The 13,435-nt window shown below is 52.3% G+C and overlaps 2 protein-coding genes across 11 annotated transcripts; both read right to left on the reverse strand.

Annotated features, from left to right (window-relative positions):
* Window positions 1-2,063: 2,063 nt before the first annotated feature.
* Window positions 2,064-8,026, reverse strand: amdhd2 (amidohydrolase domain containing 2). 9 transcript variants are annotated; one of them, XM_081610427.1, is made up of 12 exons: window positions 7,739-8,026; window positions 5,354-5,545; window positions 4,919-5,055; window positions 4,711-4,850; window positions 4,577-4,631; window positions 4,010-4,222; window positions 3,846-3,934; window positions 3,619-3,763; window positions 3,430-3,537; window positions 2,607-2,675; window positions 2,367-2,468; window positions 2,064-2,295 (listed from the first exon to the last, which is right to left on the reverse strand). In XM_081610427.1, the coding sequence occupies exons 2-12, from the start codon at window positions 5,434-5,436 to the stop codon at window positions 2,216-2,218; spliced, it is 1,221 nt and encodes a 406-aa protein (XP_081466553.1). In that variant the 5' UTR covers window positions 5,437-5,545; window positions 7,739-8,026; the 3' UTR covers window positions 2,064-2,215. The 9 variants fall into 9 exon arrangements, with proteins under 9 accessions (XP_081466553.1, XP_081466551.1, XP_081466548.1 ...); XM_081610425.1 differs by having other exon boundaries at window positions 5,354-5,578; XM_081610422.1 differs by having other exon boundaries at window positions 5,354-5,616.
* Window positions 8,027-10,089: 2,063 nt separating this feature from the next.
* foxj1a (forkhead box J1a) lies at window positions 10,090-13,435 on the reverse strand. 2 transcript variants are annotated; one of them, XM_081610414.1, is made up of 4 exons: window positions 12,736-13,435; window positions 12,553-12,613; window positions 11,800-12,336; window positions 10,090-11,229 (listed from the first exon to the last, which is right to left on the reverse strand). In XM_081610414.1, exons 2-4 carry the CDS (start codon window positions 12,607-12,609, stop codon window positions 10,246-10,248), a joined length of 1,578 nt encoding a protein of 525 aa, XP_081466540.1. In that variant the 5' UTR covers window positions 12,610-12,613; window positions 12,736-13,435; the 3' UTR covers window positions 10,090-10,245. The 2 variants fall into 2 exon arrangements, with proteins under 2 accessions (XP_081466540.1, XP_081466541.1); XM_081610415.1 differs by lacking the exon at window positions 12,553-12,613 and having other exon boundaries at window positions 12,736-13,433.

Below are 13,435 nucleotides of genomic sequence, written 5' to 3' on the forward strand. Positions count from 1 at the left end.
GCTGTGGGGCTCCATGCAGCCCTGAGGGCCCCATGCAGCCGTGGGGCCCCATGCAGCCCTGAGGGCCCCATGCAGCCGTGGGGCTCCATGCAGCCCTGAGGGCCCCATGCAGCCCTGAGGGCCCCATGCAGCCGTGGGGCCCCATGCAGCCCTGAGGGCCCCATGCAGCCGTGGGGCTCCATGCAGCCCTGAGGGCCCCATGCAGCCCTGAGGGCCCCATGCAGCCGTGGGGCCCCATGCAGCCCTGAGGGCCCCATGCAGCCGTGGGGCTCCATGCAGCCCTGAGGGCCCCATGCAGCCCTGAGGGCCCCATGCAGCCGTGGGGCCCCATGCAGCCCTGAGGGCCCCATGCAGCCGTGGGGCCCCATGCAGCCCTGAGGGCCCCATGCAGCCGTGGGGCCCCATGCAGCCCTGAGGGCCCCATGCAGCTGTGGGGCTCCATGCAGCCTGTTATTATCAATAAAATGTTAAATGAGCCGTTTACTTAGTTCTTTTACGTCTATGTGTATTACTCACTGAAGATAAATACATAAACTAAAAGCTGGAGTAGAGACATTTTTATAAGCATATTAGAATATAATTTAATATCTTAGTATAACTTTCCTTCAGGTTAAAGCAAACTACTGTTACAAGTAAACTTTCTAAACTAATTTAATTGTTAGGGATGCTCAAAAAGCAGCTACTGGACTGATCTGGACTAACTGGTGTTATTGCAGATTTGCCAATAGTTTATACATTTTTTATCCGATTACTCGATTAATCGTAAGAATAATCGATAGATTATTCTTAATCTATCGATTAAGATAGCCTGCTTGAAGTGGCGATTATAGAACTGCTCATGCGCACCAAACGTGCAGTCCCGCCCCTCACCACTAGAGGGCACATCTCAATGCCAAGTAATGTCGTTTTGGTAGCTGGAGGCACCAGCAGCGACCCCACTGAGGGACCAGGGTCTAAGAAAATGGATGGATGGAAAGTTTGGATTTTTAGGAGGTGGACATGTTTATAGCGATGAGAATATTAATACACATATTAAAAAATAATTTCTCATTGCTGCCTTTTCCGTCAACTTATTTATTGTAACTGTTGCAACAAACTTCATATTTTAGTTTTACATCAGCTGAAATAATACAGCTGATATAGTTGCTCAGGTAGGAAAACTACATTTGCAGCCTTCGCTTCAGTCCGATCAGCTTCTTCAGCCTAAAACTACCGGATGGTGAATAAAGATCCTGAGTTATTTCCATGGAGTCGCTTCTGTATTCAGCCTGAAACAGTTTATGGGAACCAGAGAGCCGAGCCACTGATCCGCCTGAACATCCTGCTGTAAACACCGAACTGTCTGAGCTCTGAACAGGAAACAAAGGTCATAAAACTAGATAACATTAAGAAACACGGCCATGTTTTTCTAAAAGCAGCAGCTCTGAACCTGAACAGCTGAACCAGATCTCTGACTCCAGAGCTGCTGCTGTTGAGCTAAGAGGCTTTTAGCTCCGTCAGGCTGCGGAGCTAAAAGCCCGAACCGGAACCGGAACCTCTGACACCAACGACAATAAACACACAATATACTAGAAAATCAGGTAAAAACATTGTTAGAATGTTTAGATACTTAAATAGCACATTTTTACAAGAACAACGCCAGAGAATATTACCTACTAGCATAAGCTAAAGCTAATGTTAGCCACAGAGTTTAAACTCACCTCGTATCAGTGAATGTATAACGAGGCTACATCTTAAAACCTTCCTCCAGTTCACTGGTTGGGGCTTCGGATCGATGTTCAAACCTCGGCCAGGCGCTGCAGGCACCGAGGGTAAAATGATATTTTTATTGGATCGGAAACAACCGAGCCGCTTTTCCCCGAACGCGGAAGCTGACGTGCAAAAAGCCCGTTGGGAAACGGAAGTGGAGCGTAAGTCCAGTGGGCGGGGCCTCACAGTCAGCTTCTCTCCTATTGGTCAACATCAAGATTCAAAATTATTAAATTTTAATTTAGTCTGTAAAGTGAAACATTGAGATTTATTTATAAGGCAAACTTTATAAATAAAGATCAATGAAAATAAAGTTGAGAAAGTTCATATTTTTTATTTTTTGGACGCCATATTGGCCACATCAGGTGGAGAACCGCTGGCAACAGAACCAGACTGTACCGGTCCAGAACCAGAACCATGTTCTTTATAAAACAAGAAGCAATCTGAAGGCACACAGGTTCTTCTTCTATAGTTCTGCCCTCCAGACCTCCTCTCCAGAGATGTAGGTGGCTCTGACCCGAAGCCCGTCGTCCAGCAGAACCAGGTCTGTGACATGGAGACAAACACAGTTAGAGCGGCTCCAGAACCTCCAGAACCGTCCAGAGGGAGAAAAGGACCTGCGTCGGCGCCGTAGTGCAGGCTGCCCTTTCTGTGGCTGAGACCGAGCAACCGGGCCGGATGCAGCGCCGCCGCCTCCAGAGCGTCCTCCACGCTGCAGCCTAGGGGCGACAAAGAGGCGGAGTCAGAGGGGGCGGGGTCCGAGCACAAATGGACCAGTACCTGTAACCCAGTACAGCAGCATGATATCGCAACAGAACCAGCAGCAACACGGAAACAGGAAGTGGCGGCGAACTGACCTGCAGCCTGCTTGAAGTGGCGAACGCACATGTCCATGGTGGCGATGCTGCCGCTCAGCGTCTTGGTGCCTGAAACACAGAGTTGTGATCACCTGCTGATGCACATATCCACTCTGACCTCTGACCTCCCCCTGAGCCAGTTTAACTGACACATCATCCAATCAGCAGGCAGCTTGCTGGCAGGTCCGGGTTTCAGATTAACCAAAGATTTAGTCTTTCCACTCTGGTCCGGTACGATATGGTAGTCAGTCCAGTCCAGTCCAGTCCAGTCCATGTTTTCATGCTGATCCTGTGCCGTGACGGTTTTGGGGGCTCGTCCAGGAGATTAATCAGCTAATTCACATTAATCCCACAGGATCAGCTGAGAATAATTAGAAATTTCACCCGTTTCAGGTTTCTGCTGCTGCTTCGCACAATGGAAATGCTCAGATTCAGGTGAAATTAAGTTTAACGGAACAAAGATAACAGCTTTAACCTGATAACTTATTAAAGAAAAAACTCCTAAACCAGCTAATGTGAAAAAATCATCCCTTCAAAACAGAATCTGACAGCTGACCAACATCACCGTGGATGACCTCTGACCTGCTGCACTGATTTCAGACAAATGGGAGGGCTGGCTCCACCCGACTAAGGTCATGATGTACCATCTCAGTTCGATTTATATCCAGACTTTGACTAGGCCACTCTTGAAGTTAGATCAATATTCCCTAAATCACTTTAAAACTCAAGTCGTCCTCGACTTTACTCGATGAAACATCTAAAGCAGGAGGAATCCGTAGGGGTCAAATACGTCCCCCTGCTCAGCAGCCAATGAGACGCAGACCTGCCACGTAGGCGTGCGGTCCCTGGATCTGGACCTCCTGCTGGCCCAGCGTGTGGCGGCCCGGAGGGAGGCCCATTGCCGTGATGGCGTCCGTCACCAGCACCAGCCCTGAGGGACACACACACATCCTCAGAGACATCCTGGACATTTACACGTCACGGGTTCGGGTCGGAACAACCCGGAACGGACCTGACGGGTGCGCCCGATGGGCGATGCGCAGGGCGGCCGGGTTGGTGTGGATCCCATCAGCGATCATCCCGTAGAACACAGTGCGACCCGCCGGGATCTGGTCGCTGGTCAGGAGACCCACGATGCCCGGGTCGCGGTGGTGGAACTGGACCGGGTGGAGAGAGGGCTGGGTCAGCACCTCCTGACCGAGCCAGGTCCTGACCCGCCCTGGTTCTGCTGGGACTCACCGGCAGCATGGCGTTGAACAGGTGGGTGATGAAGGAGGCCCCGTGGCGCACGGCGTCCTCCGCCTGGGACAGGTTGGCCACCGAATGTCCTGCAAACAGCGTCTCTACGTCACACGGCTGACCCGACTCACCAGAACCAGAACCGTGGGGTCAGGGAGAACCACCTAGAGACACAGTGACGCCTTTCTGCCGCAGCGTGCTGACCACCGATTGGCTGTGGGGCAGCTCGGGGGCCAGCGTCACCATGGCAACGTTGTCCAGGCTGCCATAGGTCTCCATCAGGTCGTCCGTCCCTCCAGACCGGAACGTCCTCAAGAACCGCTCCGGGTGGGCGCCCCGCTTGTCCGAGCTGATGAACGGACCCTCCAGGTGGAACCCTGGACACCGGGGGACATGAGACAGGAGTCTGTCCATGGGAGACAGGCTGGACAAGCAGGAGACAACGCCCTGGGGTCCAACAGTCTGACTGGAGGCAGGTTCATTTCTGCTCATCGTGGGCTTCGTAGGTTAGTATGGCCTAGTTAAAGTCAGACCTGAATCCCTAAAAACTGGTGTTCTCAGATGTTCTCTGTTCCGGAGACCAACCTTGAAGACCAGCAGGAAATTCTACTGGTTTCTGTGGACCTGACATAAAATCCGGCCACACTGTTCAGAAGGTTCTGCTCTACTTGGTGCCGGTCGGACCCAGAAGACGCCAAACACAAGAACTGAACTTTGCCCTCTGGTCTTACCCAGGACTCCAGCTCCTTCAGGTCCTCCACTGTGGACGCTGATCTGAGGCAGAACCTGAAACACATGCAGGACGTTAAACCAGCAGCAGGACCTGCTGGACCTTCAGGTCCTCCGGTCCAGAGGAGGACGCCACCTGGTGGTAGACGGCGGGCGGAGACGTGACCAGGGTGGGACAGAAGGACGTCACGCCGTGTTCCAGGATCTTCTTGGCCACCAGAGACACTCCGGCGGAGACGTCTTCGCAGGGCTGGGAGAAGTCCACGCCGTAGCCTCCTGCGGGATGAGAGAAGACGTCTGAGCGTCCGTCCCCCGGCCGTCCTCTTGAGGGACGCGTCCCTCACCGTTGATCTGGACGTCGATGAAGCCCGGGGCGACGATGGCGCCTCCGCAGTCGAGGCGGCGGTCGGCGTAGCCCTGCTCGTCGAAGAACAGCTTCTCCGGGTCCAGGATCTTCCCGTCCCGGACCCACAGGTCCTCTCTGCAGAGACAAAGACGCCCAGCTGACCCGTCCTCCATTTTCAAAATATCCTAACATTTCCAATAACAGAGAAAAGCTCACTAAGACAATGAAGAAGTTTGAACAAATTTAGTGCTGGATTGTTGACGACCCTTTACTTCAATCAGTCGGATTGAAAACCTGTCCAGTTCCCTGAATCAGGAAGTGTCGTAGCGACACCCTCCTTCCTCTAGCAGGCGCCGACGGAGCCATCAGGTATGTTTAGCCAGTTCAGCGGAGATATACCTGACACTGCTTTGACCTTTGACCCTGTCAGTACCTCTGCAGCTTGTGCTCCCTCAGTATTCTGCAGTTGGTGAACTGGATGATGGGAGCGTCAGACACGGACTTGTTGGACGGCATGTTGGCGCCAGGCGGCTCGGCCAATCAGACGCTCCGCTCTGCCGGCGGCTCGGCCAATCAGACGCTCCGCTCTGCTCTGCCGGCGGCTCGGCCAATCAGACGCTCCGCTCTGCCGGCGGCTCGGCCAATCAGACGCTCCGCTCTGCTCCGCCGGCGGCTCGGCCAATCAGACGCTCCGCTCTGCCGGCGGCTCGGCCAATCAGACGCTCCGCTCTGAGGAAGTGAGAACTTTTTTAAATTATTAAATCTGTTTTTCAACCATTTTGAGCCGAGGTTCATTGTTTTCATTGAAAAATCACCAACCAACCAAAGATCCTCTGTAGCCGCCTATATTACATTTATAGTCATTCTCATCAAAGTGTCTTGAATAGGAATCAAACACAAAAATGTATTTTTATCACATTTTACATTCTTATTTCAAATTGCACTAAACGTGTCCACTTCAAAAACACACCTGAACAGTGAAACAACACTGTGGGGTTAAATTTAAAGAAGTTGTAGAAACTTCAAAGTGTTTTACAAACTAATCCACCAGCATCTTAAAGCCAGAATACAGAAAATAATTCTTATTCTGAAAGAAGCAACAATATTTGGGAAACATTTCACTTCATATTCACTGTTAGAATATGAAGAGCTGCATGTACAAAATGTCTGTATATTTGACCACCTGGTGTGAAACCTGAGCATGTTTGGATGAAAACAGATGATTTCCTGGCAGAAACTGAAGACAAAACTTTTCCTCCACATCTCAGTTTCTCTGGTTCTAGTTTTTATAGTAACCAGATAGAGAAGCTCACTTCACAGACATGTTGTGGGAAATGGACTCATGTTCTTTCCAAGTCCTGCTGAGCTTCTCTGTCTTTTCCATCACTGCTAGATTCAAAGCTCTCACCGCTACCTGGAACATTCAGCATCACTAATTCTCTGGTTTTAATGTAAATGCTCTGTACCTGCTGCCACCTAGTGGTGAGAACATTACATGATTACGCTGCTGCTACTGCTACAGCAGACACTCGAAGATGGCATTATTTGCAGATAATTTATTTTCAAAAATCTTTTAAAACCAATTACCGTATTTTTCGGGCTATAGAGCGCACCATACTAGCACCTTCAATTAAATAAAATAAAATAAAAACCGAAGCTGCTCTCGGGTTTCCATCAGGACCCAGCAGAGGGCAGCAGAGGGCCTCGTCCTAATAGATCAGCTGGACGCAGCCCTCCGTCTCCAAAGCGAACCCTGGTTTCGTTCACACCGAGCTGAAGTGCAGCGGCTCTGTTTCCTCCTGTAGAGCCAGATCGACAGCCCTCAACTTAGAAGCTGCATGATATGAGTTTGAAAACATTTCTCCGTCGTGACTGCTGCTAGCATGTGGTGGATTAGCGCTTTCTCCTTTGATTTACAATGTTGACTTCTAATGATTCACTTCCTGCTAGAGAGCCCCCTGGTGGTTGAAGAGAAATACACACAAAAGCTGCGCAGGGCTACAATCCGCATGGTTCAAAGTAGCAGCTTATAGTCCGGAAAACACGGTACCGTAGATGAAATGGAATCATTTCCACGGCACACTAGTGTTCCGCGGACCAGTGGTTGAAAAACACTGTATTAAAGGACGTTGAAAACAACAAAAACAACATAAAAACCAGTGGAGGAATAAAATAAAAGATAAAAAGAATAAAACCAAATTACGGACTTCAGTCAGAACCGAAAGTTGTTCAATAGGTTCTGCACTTTTAACATTAAAGATGAATAAAATAAAATGGCTTCAGCATCAAAGGAGCGGGACCAGAACCCGGTTCCCAACATTGGACCAGAACCTAAAGACTCGGTTCACATAAACTCAAGAACCTGACAGAACCGATTCTGTTCATGACGTAACGGGTCGCAACCAGCAGGAAGGCAGCGACTCTGTCCGGTCCGCACTCAGCCTGTTGTTCCACCCTGGACCGACCCCGGGTCAATCAGAACCAGAACCCGTCCAGCTGGACCCCGAACCATCTACACAGGCTGTCTGGTTCTGCCTGATCCAGAAGGCTCATCTCTAGGTCTGTTGGACTCCAGAACCGGTACCAGAACCAGCGACCTCCTCGTTTTATTGAGCTTTTCCCGTGACGCAGCCATCATGGCGGACTCCGTCTTAGCTTCTCTGCTGATGCGAACTTTGACCCCTGACTTGTCTCTGCCACTGTGGCGACTCTGCGCCGAACTGCGTTTAAAACCCGTCCGTTTCTGGAAGAATCCGGTCTGACTCCGGTTTCTCACCTTCCGACAGAAACCGGTTCACAGCTCCACTGGTCATCCTACCTGGAGGTTCCTTCGGCACAGACTAACCCCCGGAAACGGGCCCGGTCGTGGTCCGGTTCGGACTTCTGGACGCGAAACCAGCAGACAGGTGATCTCCAGGAATCCCAGTAGGAACCTGGAGCTGCTCGGGGATTTACTGGTCTAACTGGAGCTGGAGGGGAGGCGGTGCAGTCACGTGACAGAACACAGCTGCAGGTCAGCTGACCGGAAGCGAAGCGTCAGCTGACCGGAAGCTCATCTCCTGCTGAAGATCTGAAGAAAATAAAACCTGAATTTATGTTTTAGTCGAGTCAGAAATCTGCATCCGAATATTCTGTGTTTTTATTACGTCACATGCTACATAAAAAGGAAACGACTACTTCAAAATAAAACATATTTAAGACGGTTCTGGGAGAAAATGTGGAATTAATAAAGGACGTTAAATATTCATTTTCACTGCTCTTTGTTACTTATTGTATATTTAATTATATTTTGGTTTTTCACTCATTATTCCTTGAACATGTTTTAAGTGACAAACTAAACTATAATCCACCAAACATCAAGTCAAGCTTCTTATATTTTTATCTACTTCTCGGATTTATTCAGTTCGAAGATCAAATGTTATATTTTAGTGTTTATGCTGCTCCAGATTCCGCACCAATCAGATTTCAGTCTGAAATCATCTAAACTCACCTTCTCCGTTTATTCGGACATTTTTATTTTCCATCTCATGTTTTTGTGTTAAACGCCTCAGTCTGTTTATCACAAACACATCCGCTAGGGGGCGCCACACAGCGTACAGTTTTCTACTGTTGGACCAGAACCGCTGACAGCAGGAGACCAAACCGAACCAGAACCGAACCAGGTCTGCTGACGAGTCCTGGCGGACTCGGAGGTTTCTCAGCCCAAACCCTCCCTCCAGGCCTCCCAGTCCACATTGAGGCCGGTGTTCCCAGTAAACCCAGATTCTTCCCCCATCCGGCCAGTCTCCATGGCGACCAGGCCGAGTGGGAGCCAATCAGGAGGCAGAATCTGGCAGCAGCTGACCCAGCAGAACCAGAACCAACCACAGGAGGTTCTGCTGGAGGAGCAGGTTGGTCGGGTCCATCATTAACAGAACCGGCGCCGTGCTTGGCTGAATCTTCCTGCTGGAGGTTCTGGCCGGGTCCAGTCTCCTCCCTGCATTCCTGCAGGTTAATGATTGCTGGTCCGGTCCGAGTAGGGGGCAGCGCCGCCAACGGGCCGGGCCCAGAGGTTCTGGGAGGTTCTGGGAGGTCGGTTTGCGGTCAATGATTCTTGCAGCGCCGGGTTACTGGATCACCGATTACAGCCGGAGGTTCTGATCCAAATGCTTCCTCTGGACAAAACAGATCCGAGGCCCGGTTCTGGACCCGATACTACCAGCAGAACCCACAGGCAGACACGGTGGTAGCAGTACAGTGCTCTGGGCCGGGCTACTGAGCCAGAACCAGGACCGGTATGAGCTAACTGGACCTCTGCTCGTCCCAAAGTTTACATCCACAGGGGGGTAAATACTTTCCTGCTGGTCTCAGGCGTTCAGAGCTTTCAGTTTGCAGCGTCGCATTTCAGCCGCAGGATCGTCTTACCTGCAGAGCAACACCTGCTTCAGGTTACCATGACGGCACTATGAGGTCAGCGTTACCTCATCACTGGTAGGGGGAGGGCTGGACCCCCTGCTGAGCCAATAAGGGAGACAGCAGGCTGGACACCATGACACTCTGGAAAACTCTGGAATCCGAGGAAACACTCCTGCTAGCTAAGCATCACCTTGCTGACTCCGGGGTGTTTCCTCTGATAACTAGGCTAGCACAGCTAGCGTAGCATAGCACAGCTAGCGTAGCACCTTAGCCGACTCCTGCTGCCACACGGAGACAAGCCAACCAACATGGAGCTCCGAGTCCGACCTGAACAGCATCCTCTCTGTGAATTAAACTTGTTGTCTGCTACGTGGTCAGGCTGTTACACTGTGACCTCTGACCCTCAAAGTAAAGTCCAGCAGCACAGATCGTGTCTGTCCTCATCTCAGAGTCTCTCTGCTGCTTGTGGAACTTTAGCCAGGATTTTAGGAAAACCTGGAATCTTTCAGGAACGAGATTCTGGCTGAAGTCCTGAGTTTTTCTGCTTCCTTATGACAGCAGCAGGTTTTTATTTAAATGGACTTTATTAAATTTGTATTAAAATACAGTTTATGAGCCACTGAATGAGAACTAGTTCATGTTGGTACCTGAAACATAGATCAGAATGTTCAAATATTGAACTATGAACATGAACCCATTCATAACAAATCGATAACAAAACATGTCAGAACAAATTTCACTACAACACTATAAACTACAGATTTACTATAGAAATATTGTTCATTTAGTTTTTTATCGTTGGACTCTTTCTCATCTGTGTCCTGCTTCCTCCAGCGGCGTCTCCAGGAAGCAGGCGTGGACAAGAGTCCACAGGACGGGAAGAGGCGCTTCTCTGCAGCTTCCGAGCCACTTTAGTCACTGACCCTTTCTTCAGATGAGACAGTTGCTAGCATCCATTGCTAGCGGCTCCATCCGGCTGCTAGCATCCATTGCTAGCGGCTCCATCCGGTTGCTAGCATCCATTGCTAGCGGCTCCATCCGGTTGCTAGCATCCATTGCTAGCGGCTCCATCCGGTTGCTAGCATCCATTGCTAGCGGCTCCATCCGGTTGCTAGCATCCATTGTTAGCGGCTCCATCCGGTTGCTAGCATCCATTGCTAGCGGCTCCATCCGGTTGCTGGCATCCATTGCTAGCGGCTCCATCCGGTTGCTAGCATCCATTGCTAGCGGCTCCATCCGGTTGCTGGCATCCATTGCTAGCGGCTCCATCCGGCTGCTAGCGTCCAGGGCTAGAGGCTCTCCCAGGTCAAACAGTTGGTCCAGGTTGACGGTGGAACCGCTCAGGAAGTCACCGCGGTCCTCGTCCTCCGGCCAGGGTGTCTCCAGGAAAGCGGTTGCTAGGAAAGTCTCCTCGTCCAAGTCGTTGCCACTCTTGGGTGTAGGAGGGTCGGCAACGGCCATGATGGGGCTCAGAGAGTCGCCCCCATCCAAACTCAGCTCCCCCCGGAGGGCCGAGTCCAACAGGCCGTCCCAGTCGAAGGGGCCCTTCAGGGGCCCGGCTTCCCTCTGCTCGTCCACGCAGAGCAGCGGGGAGATGCAGTGCCGGGTAGCCTCGGAGGCGCCGCTCTGGGATGCCAGCACCGGCTTCCTCTTGGTGCCGCGGCGGCCGGGGGCCAGGGGCCGGGGGCCCGGCGGGCCGCGCTCGGACAGGCGGGGGTCCCGGCGCTCCTCGGTCGGCGGCGGCGGCAGGTGGATCCGGAATGGCGGCGTGCGTCGGGTCCGGTGGGCGCCGCTGAGCAGGCGCTCGGCGTAGGGTGGGTCGATGCGCCAGAAGCCGCCCTTGCCCGGCTCGTCTTTGCGGCGGGGGACTTTGATGAAGCACTTGTTGAGCGACAGGTTGTGGCGGATGGAATTCTGCAGGGAGACATTCTGAGTCAGGGCAGGAAAACACCCGGAAGGCGACCTCTGACCTCTGTTAAATATTGTCTGCCCAACAACAACAAAACGCTGCAAGACGTCAGAGCTGCTGAGCCAATGGCGCGTCAATCATTCCCAGGGAGGCAGAGCCTAACCGGAAACCTGCTGCCACGGAGGACTTTGACTAGGACATCCTGCTGAGAGGAGGACTTTGACTAGGACGTTTTGCGGAGGGGAAAACTATGATGGAGACTCTTTGACTGGCACTTTACTCGTGTTCTTTTCCCTAAATAATCTGTTATTATCTGTTAACACAGATGATGGCAAATAATATTATTATTATATTATCTGTTATCGTTCAGCTTAACTGAATAATTGATCAGCTGACCCTGGTGGGGGTTGTGAGGCTCTCGCCCAGGGCTCATACAAGAAGGTCTCTAGGCCAGGAGGGGTCGCTGTGATCAGCTTCCGGTATGACCCCCCCCCCACCCCCCTCCAGGTACATCCTGCCTGTCGGTCTGCATACAGTCCGGATTGTGTGAGGTGTGTGTGACGTCATGCAGCTACCTGCCAGGTGGGGTCCGCGTGCCGGTAGTAGCAGAAGTTGTCGGTGATCCACTGGTAGATGGAGGCCAGGCTGAGCTTGCTGCGCTGGCTGGCCTGCATCGCCATGCAGATCAGCGTGGCGTAGGAGAACGGCGGCTTGATGTCCGGGTTGCTGCGGTAGTCCACCTCGGCCGGGCAGTGGCCGCGCGCCGCGAGACCCGGCGGGGCCCGCATCCGGCTGAAGGCCGCCGCGGTGGGCTTCCCGGGAGTCAGCGGTGACCCGCTGCAGGAGGCCGGGTCCCCGGCCAGGGGCGAGGCCGGGCCGCCGGGGCCCAGCTGCTGCTGGCCCTGCTGCGGTCCCGGAGCCCCCAGGATGGAGAACTCCTGCAGCCACTGCAGGTTGGTCAGGCTGTCGTCCAGGCCGCAGCTACAGGGGGCCCCGCAGCCCCCGCAGCCCCGCTGCTCCTCGGGGCCCACCGGGCTCAGAGACAGCATGGCTCCCCGTCCTGCTCCACACAGGGCTCGGTTCTGCTGTCGATCCTCGAGGCAACCTGGCCGCTAAAAGTGAAGAACAGAAACATTTCGTGTTTTAATGACTGCATGCAGTTTGACGCATATCTCTGCGCTGCCGCAGCGACCTCTGCGTTTCCTCTGCTGCTAACGGCTGGAAACTACTAGAAACTACTAGAAACTACTAGAAACTACTAGAAACTACTAGAAACTACCGATGATACTGATAAAATGGTGCAAATATTAAAATGTGACTTAACTCACATTATCTGCCCACTTGGTTTTTCTCATTTTGCCCGTCACGTCCTGGTCTTTTCCCATCAGCCTCTTTTATGGCATTAATAATTAATAAAACCACTTTGACTCTAAATAACAGTCAGTAAAAGTTTCGGTTTGGACATTTCAGGCCTTCGGGACCAGAAGCATCCAATGGATCCAGAAACTCACCTTGAAGAAAAACCTTTAGCTCCCAGAGAAAACAGTTTGGTGAAGTTTAAACCCGGACACCTTCAGTCTGCGCTCCTCTGTGTCCGCCGCTCGGGGCTCCGCCGGGCGCCAGTTTAATACCTGCTGACGGAGGTTTGTCCCGGAACCATGGTAACGGGACACCCCCAGTAAACAGCTTCCCGCTCCCCCATTGGCCGGCCGGTTTCCATGGTGCTGCCTTTCTAACCACTCTGCAGCTGACCGGGGAGGTTCCCAACCTGAGGCCCGGGGCCTCTCCAGGGGGCCCAGCTGGAGCTGGGAACACAGACTAGAGTCTGACTGGACCAGAAACTCAGACATAACTTATTAATAATTCATCATCTGTCAGTTTCCAAAGCTTTGAACTCATTTCTCAGCTGGAAAAGCTCAACATGGCTCAGCAGCTGGGCTCTGATTGGCTGCTGAGAGGCAGCGTCCCAGCCGGGCTGGGCTCTGATTGGCTGCTGAGAGGCAGCGTCACAGCCGGGCTGGGCTCTGATTGGCTGCTGAGAGGCAGCGTCACAGCCGGGCGGCGGGAAGCTGCAGATCATCTGCATGTTGGAAACCCGGAGAGCTTCGGGGTGAGGAGAACCGCCAGCTGCCAGAGCACAGCCAGATCCCATCTTTACACCCCTGATCTGTTCCTGCTCCAGATGTGGAACCAAACCCGAGTTCTCAAGGG

Source organism: Poecilia reticulata, chromosome 8 (genome assembly GCF_904066995.2).
Source record: "Poecilia reticulata chromosome 8, P_reticulata-male-v2, whole genome shotgun sequence".
Lineage (NCBI taxonomy): Eukaryota > Metazoa > Chordata > Actinopteri > Cyprinodontiformes > Poeciliidae > Poecilia > Poecilia reticulata.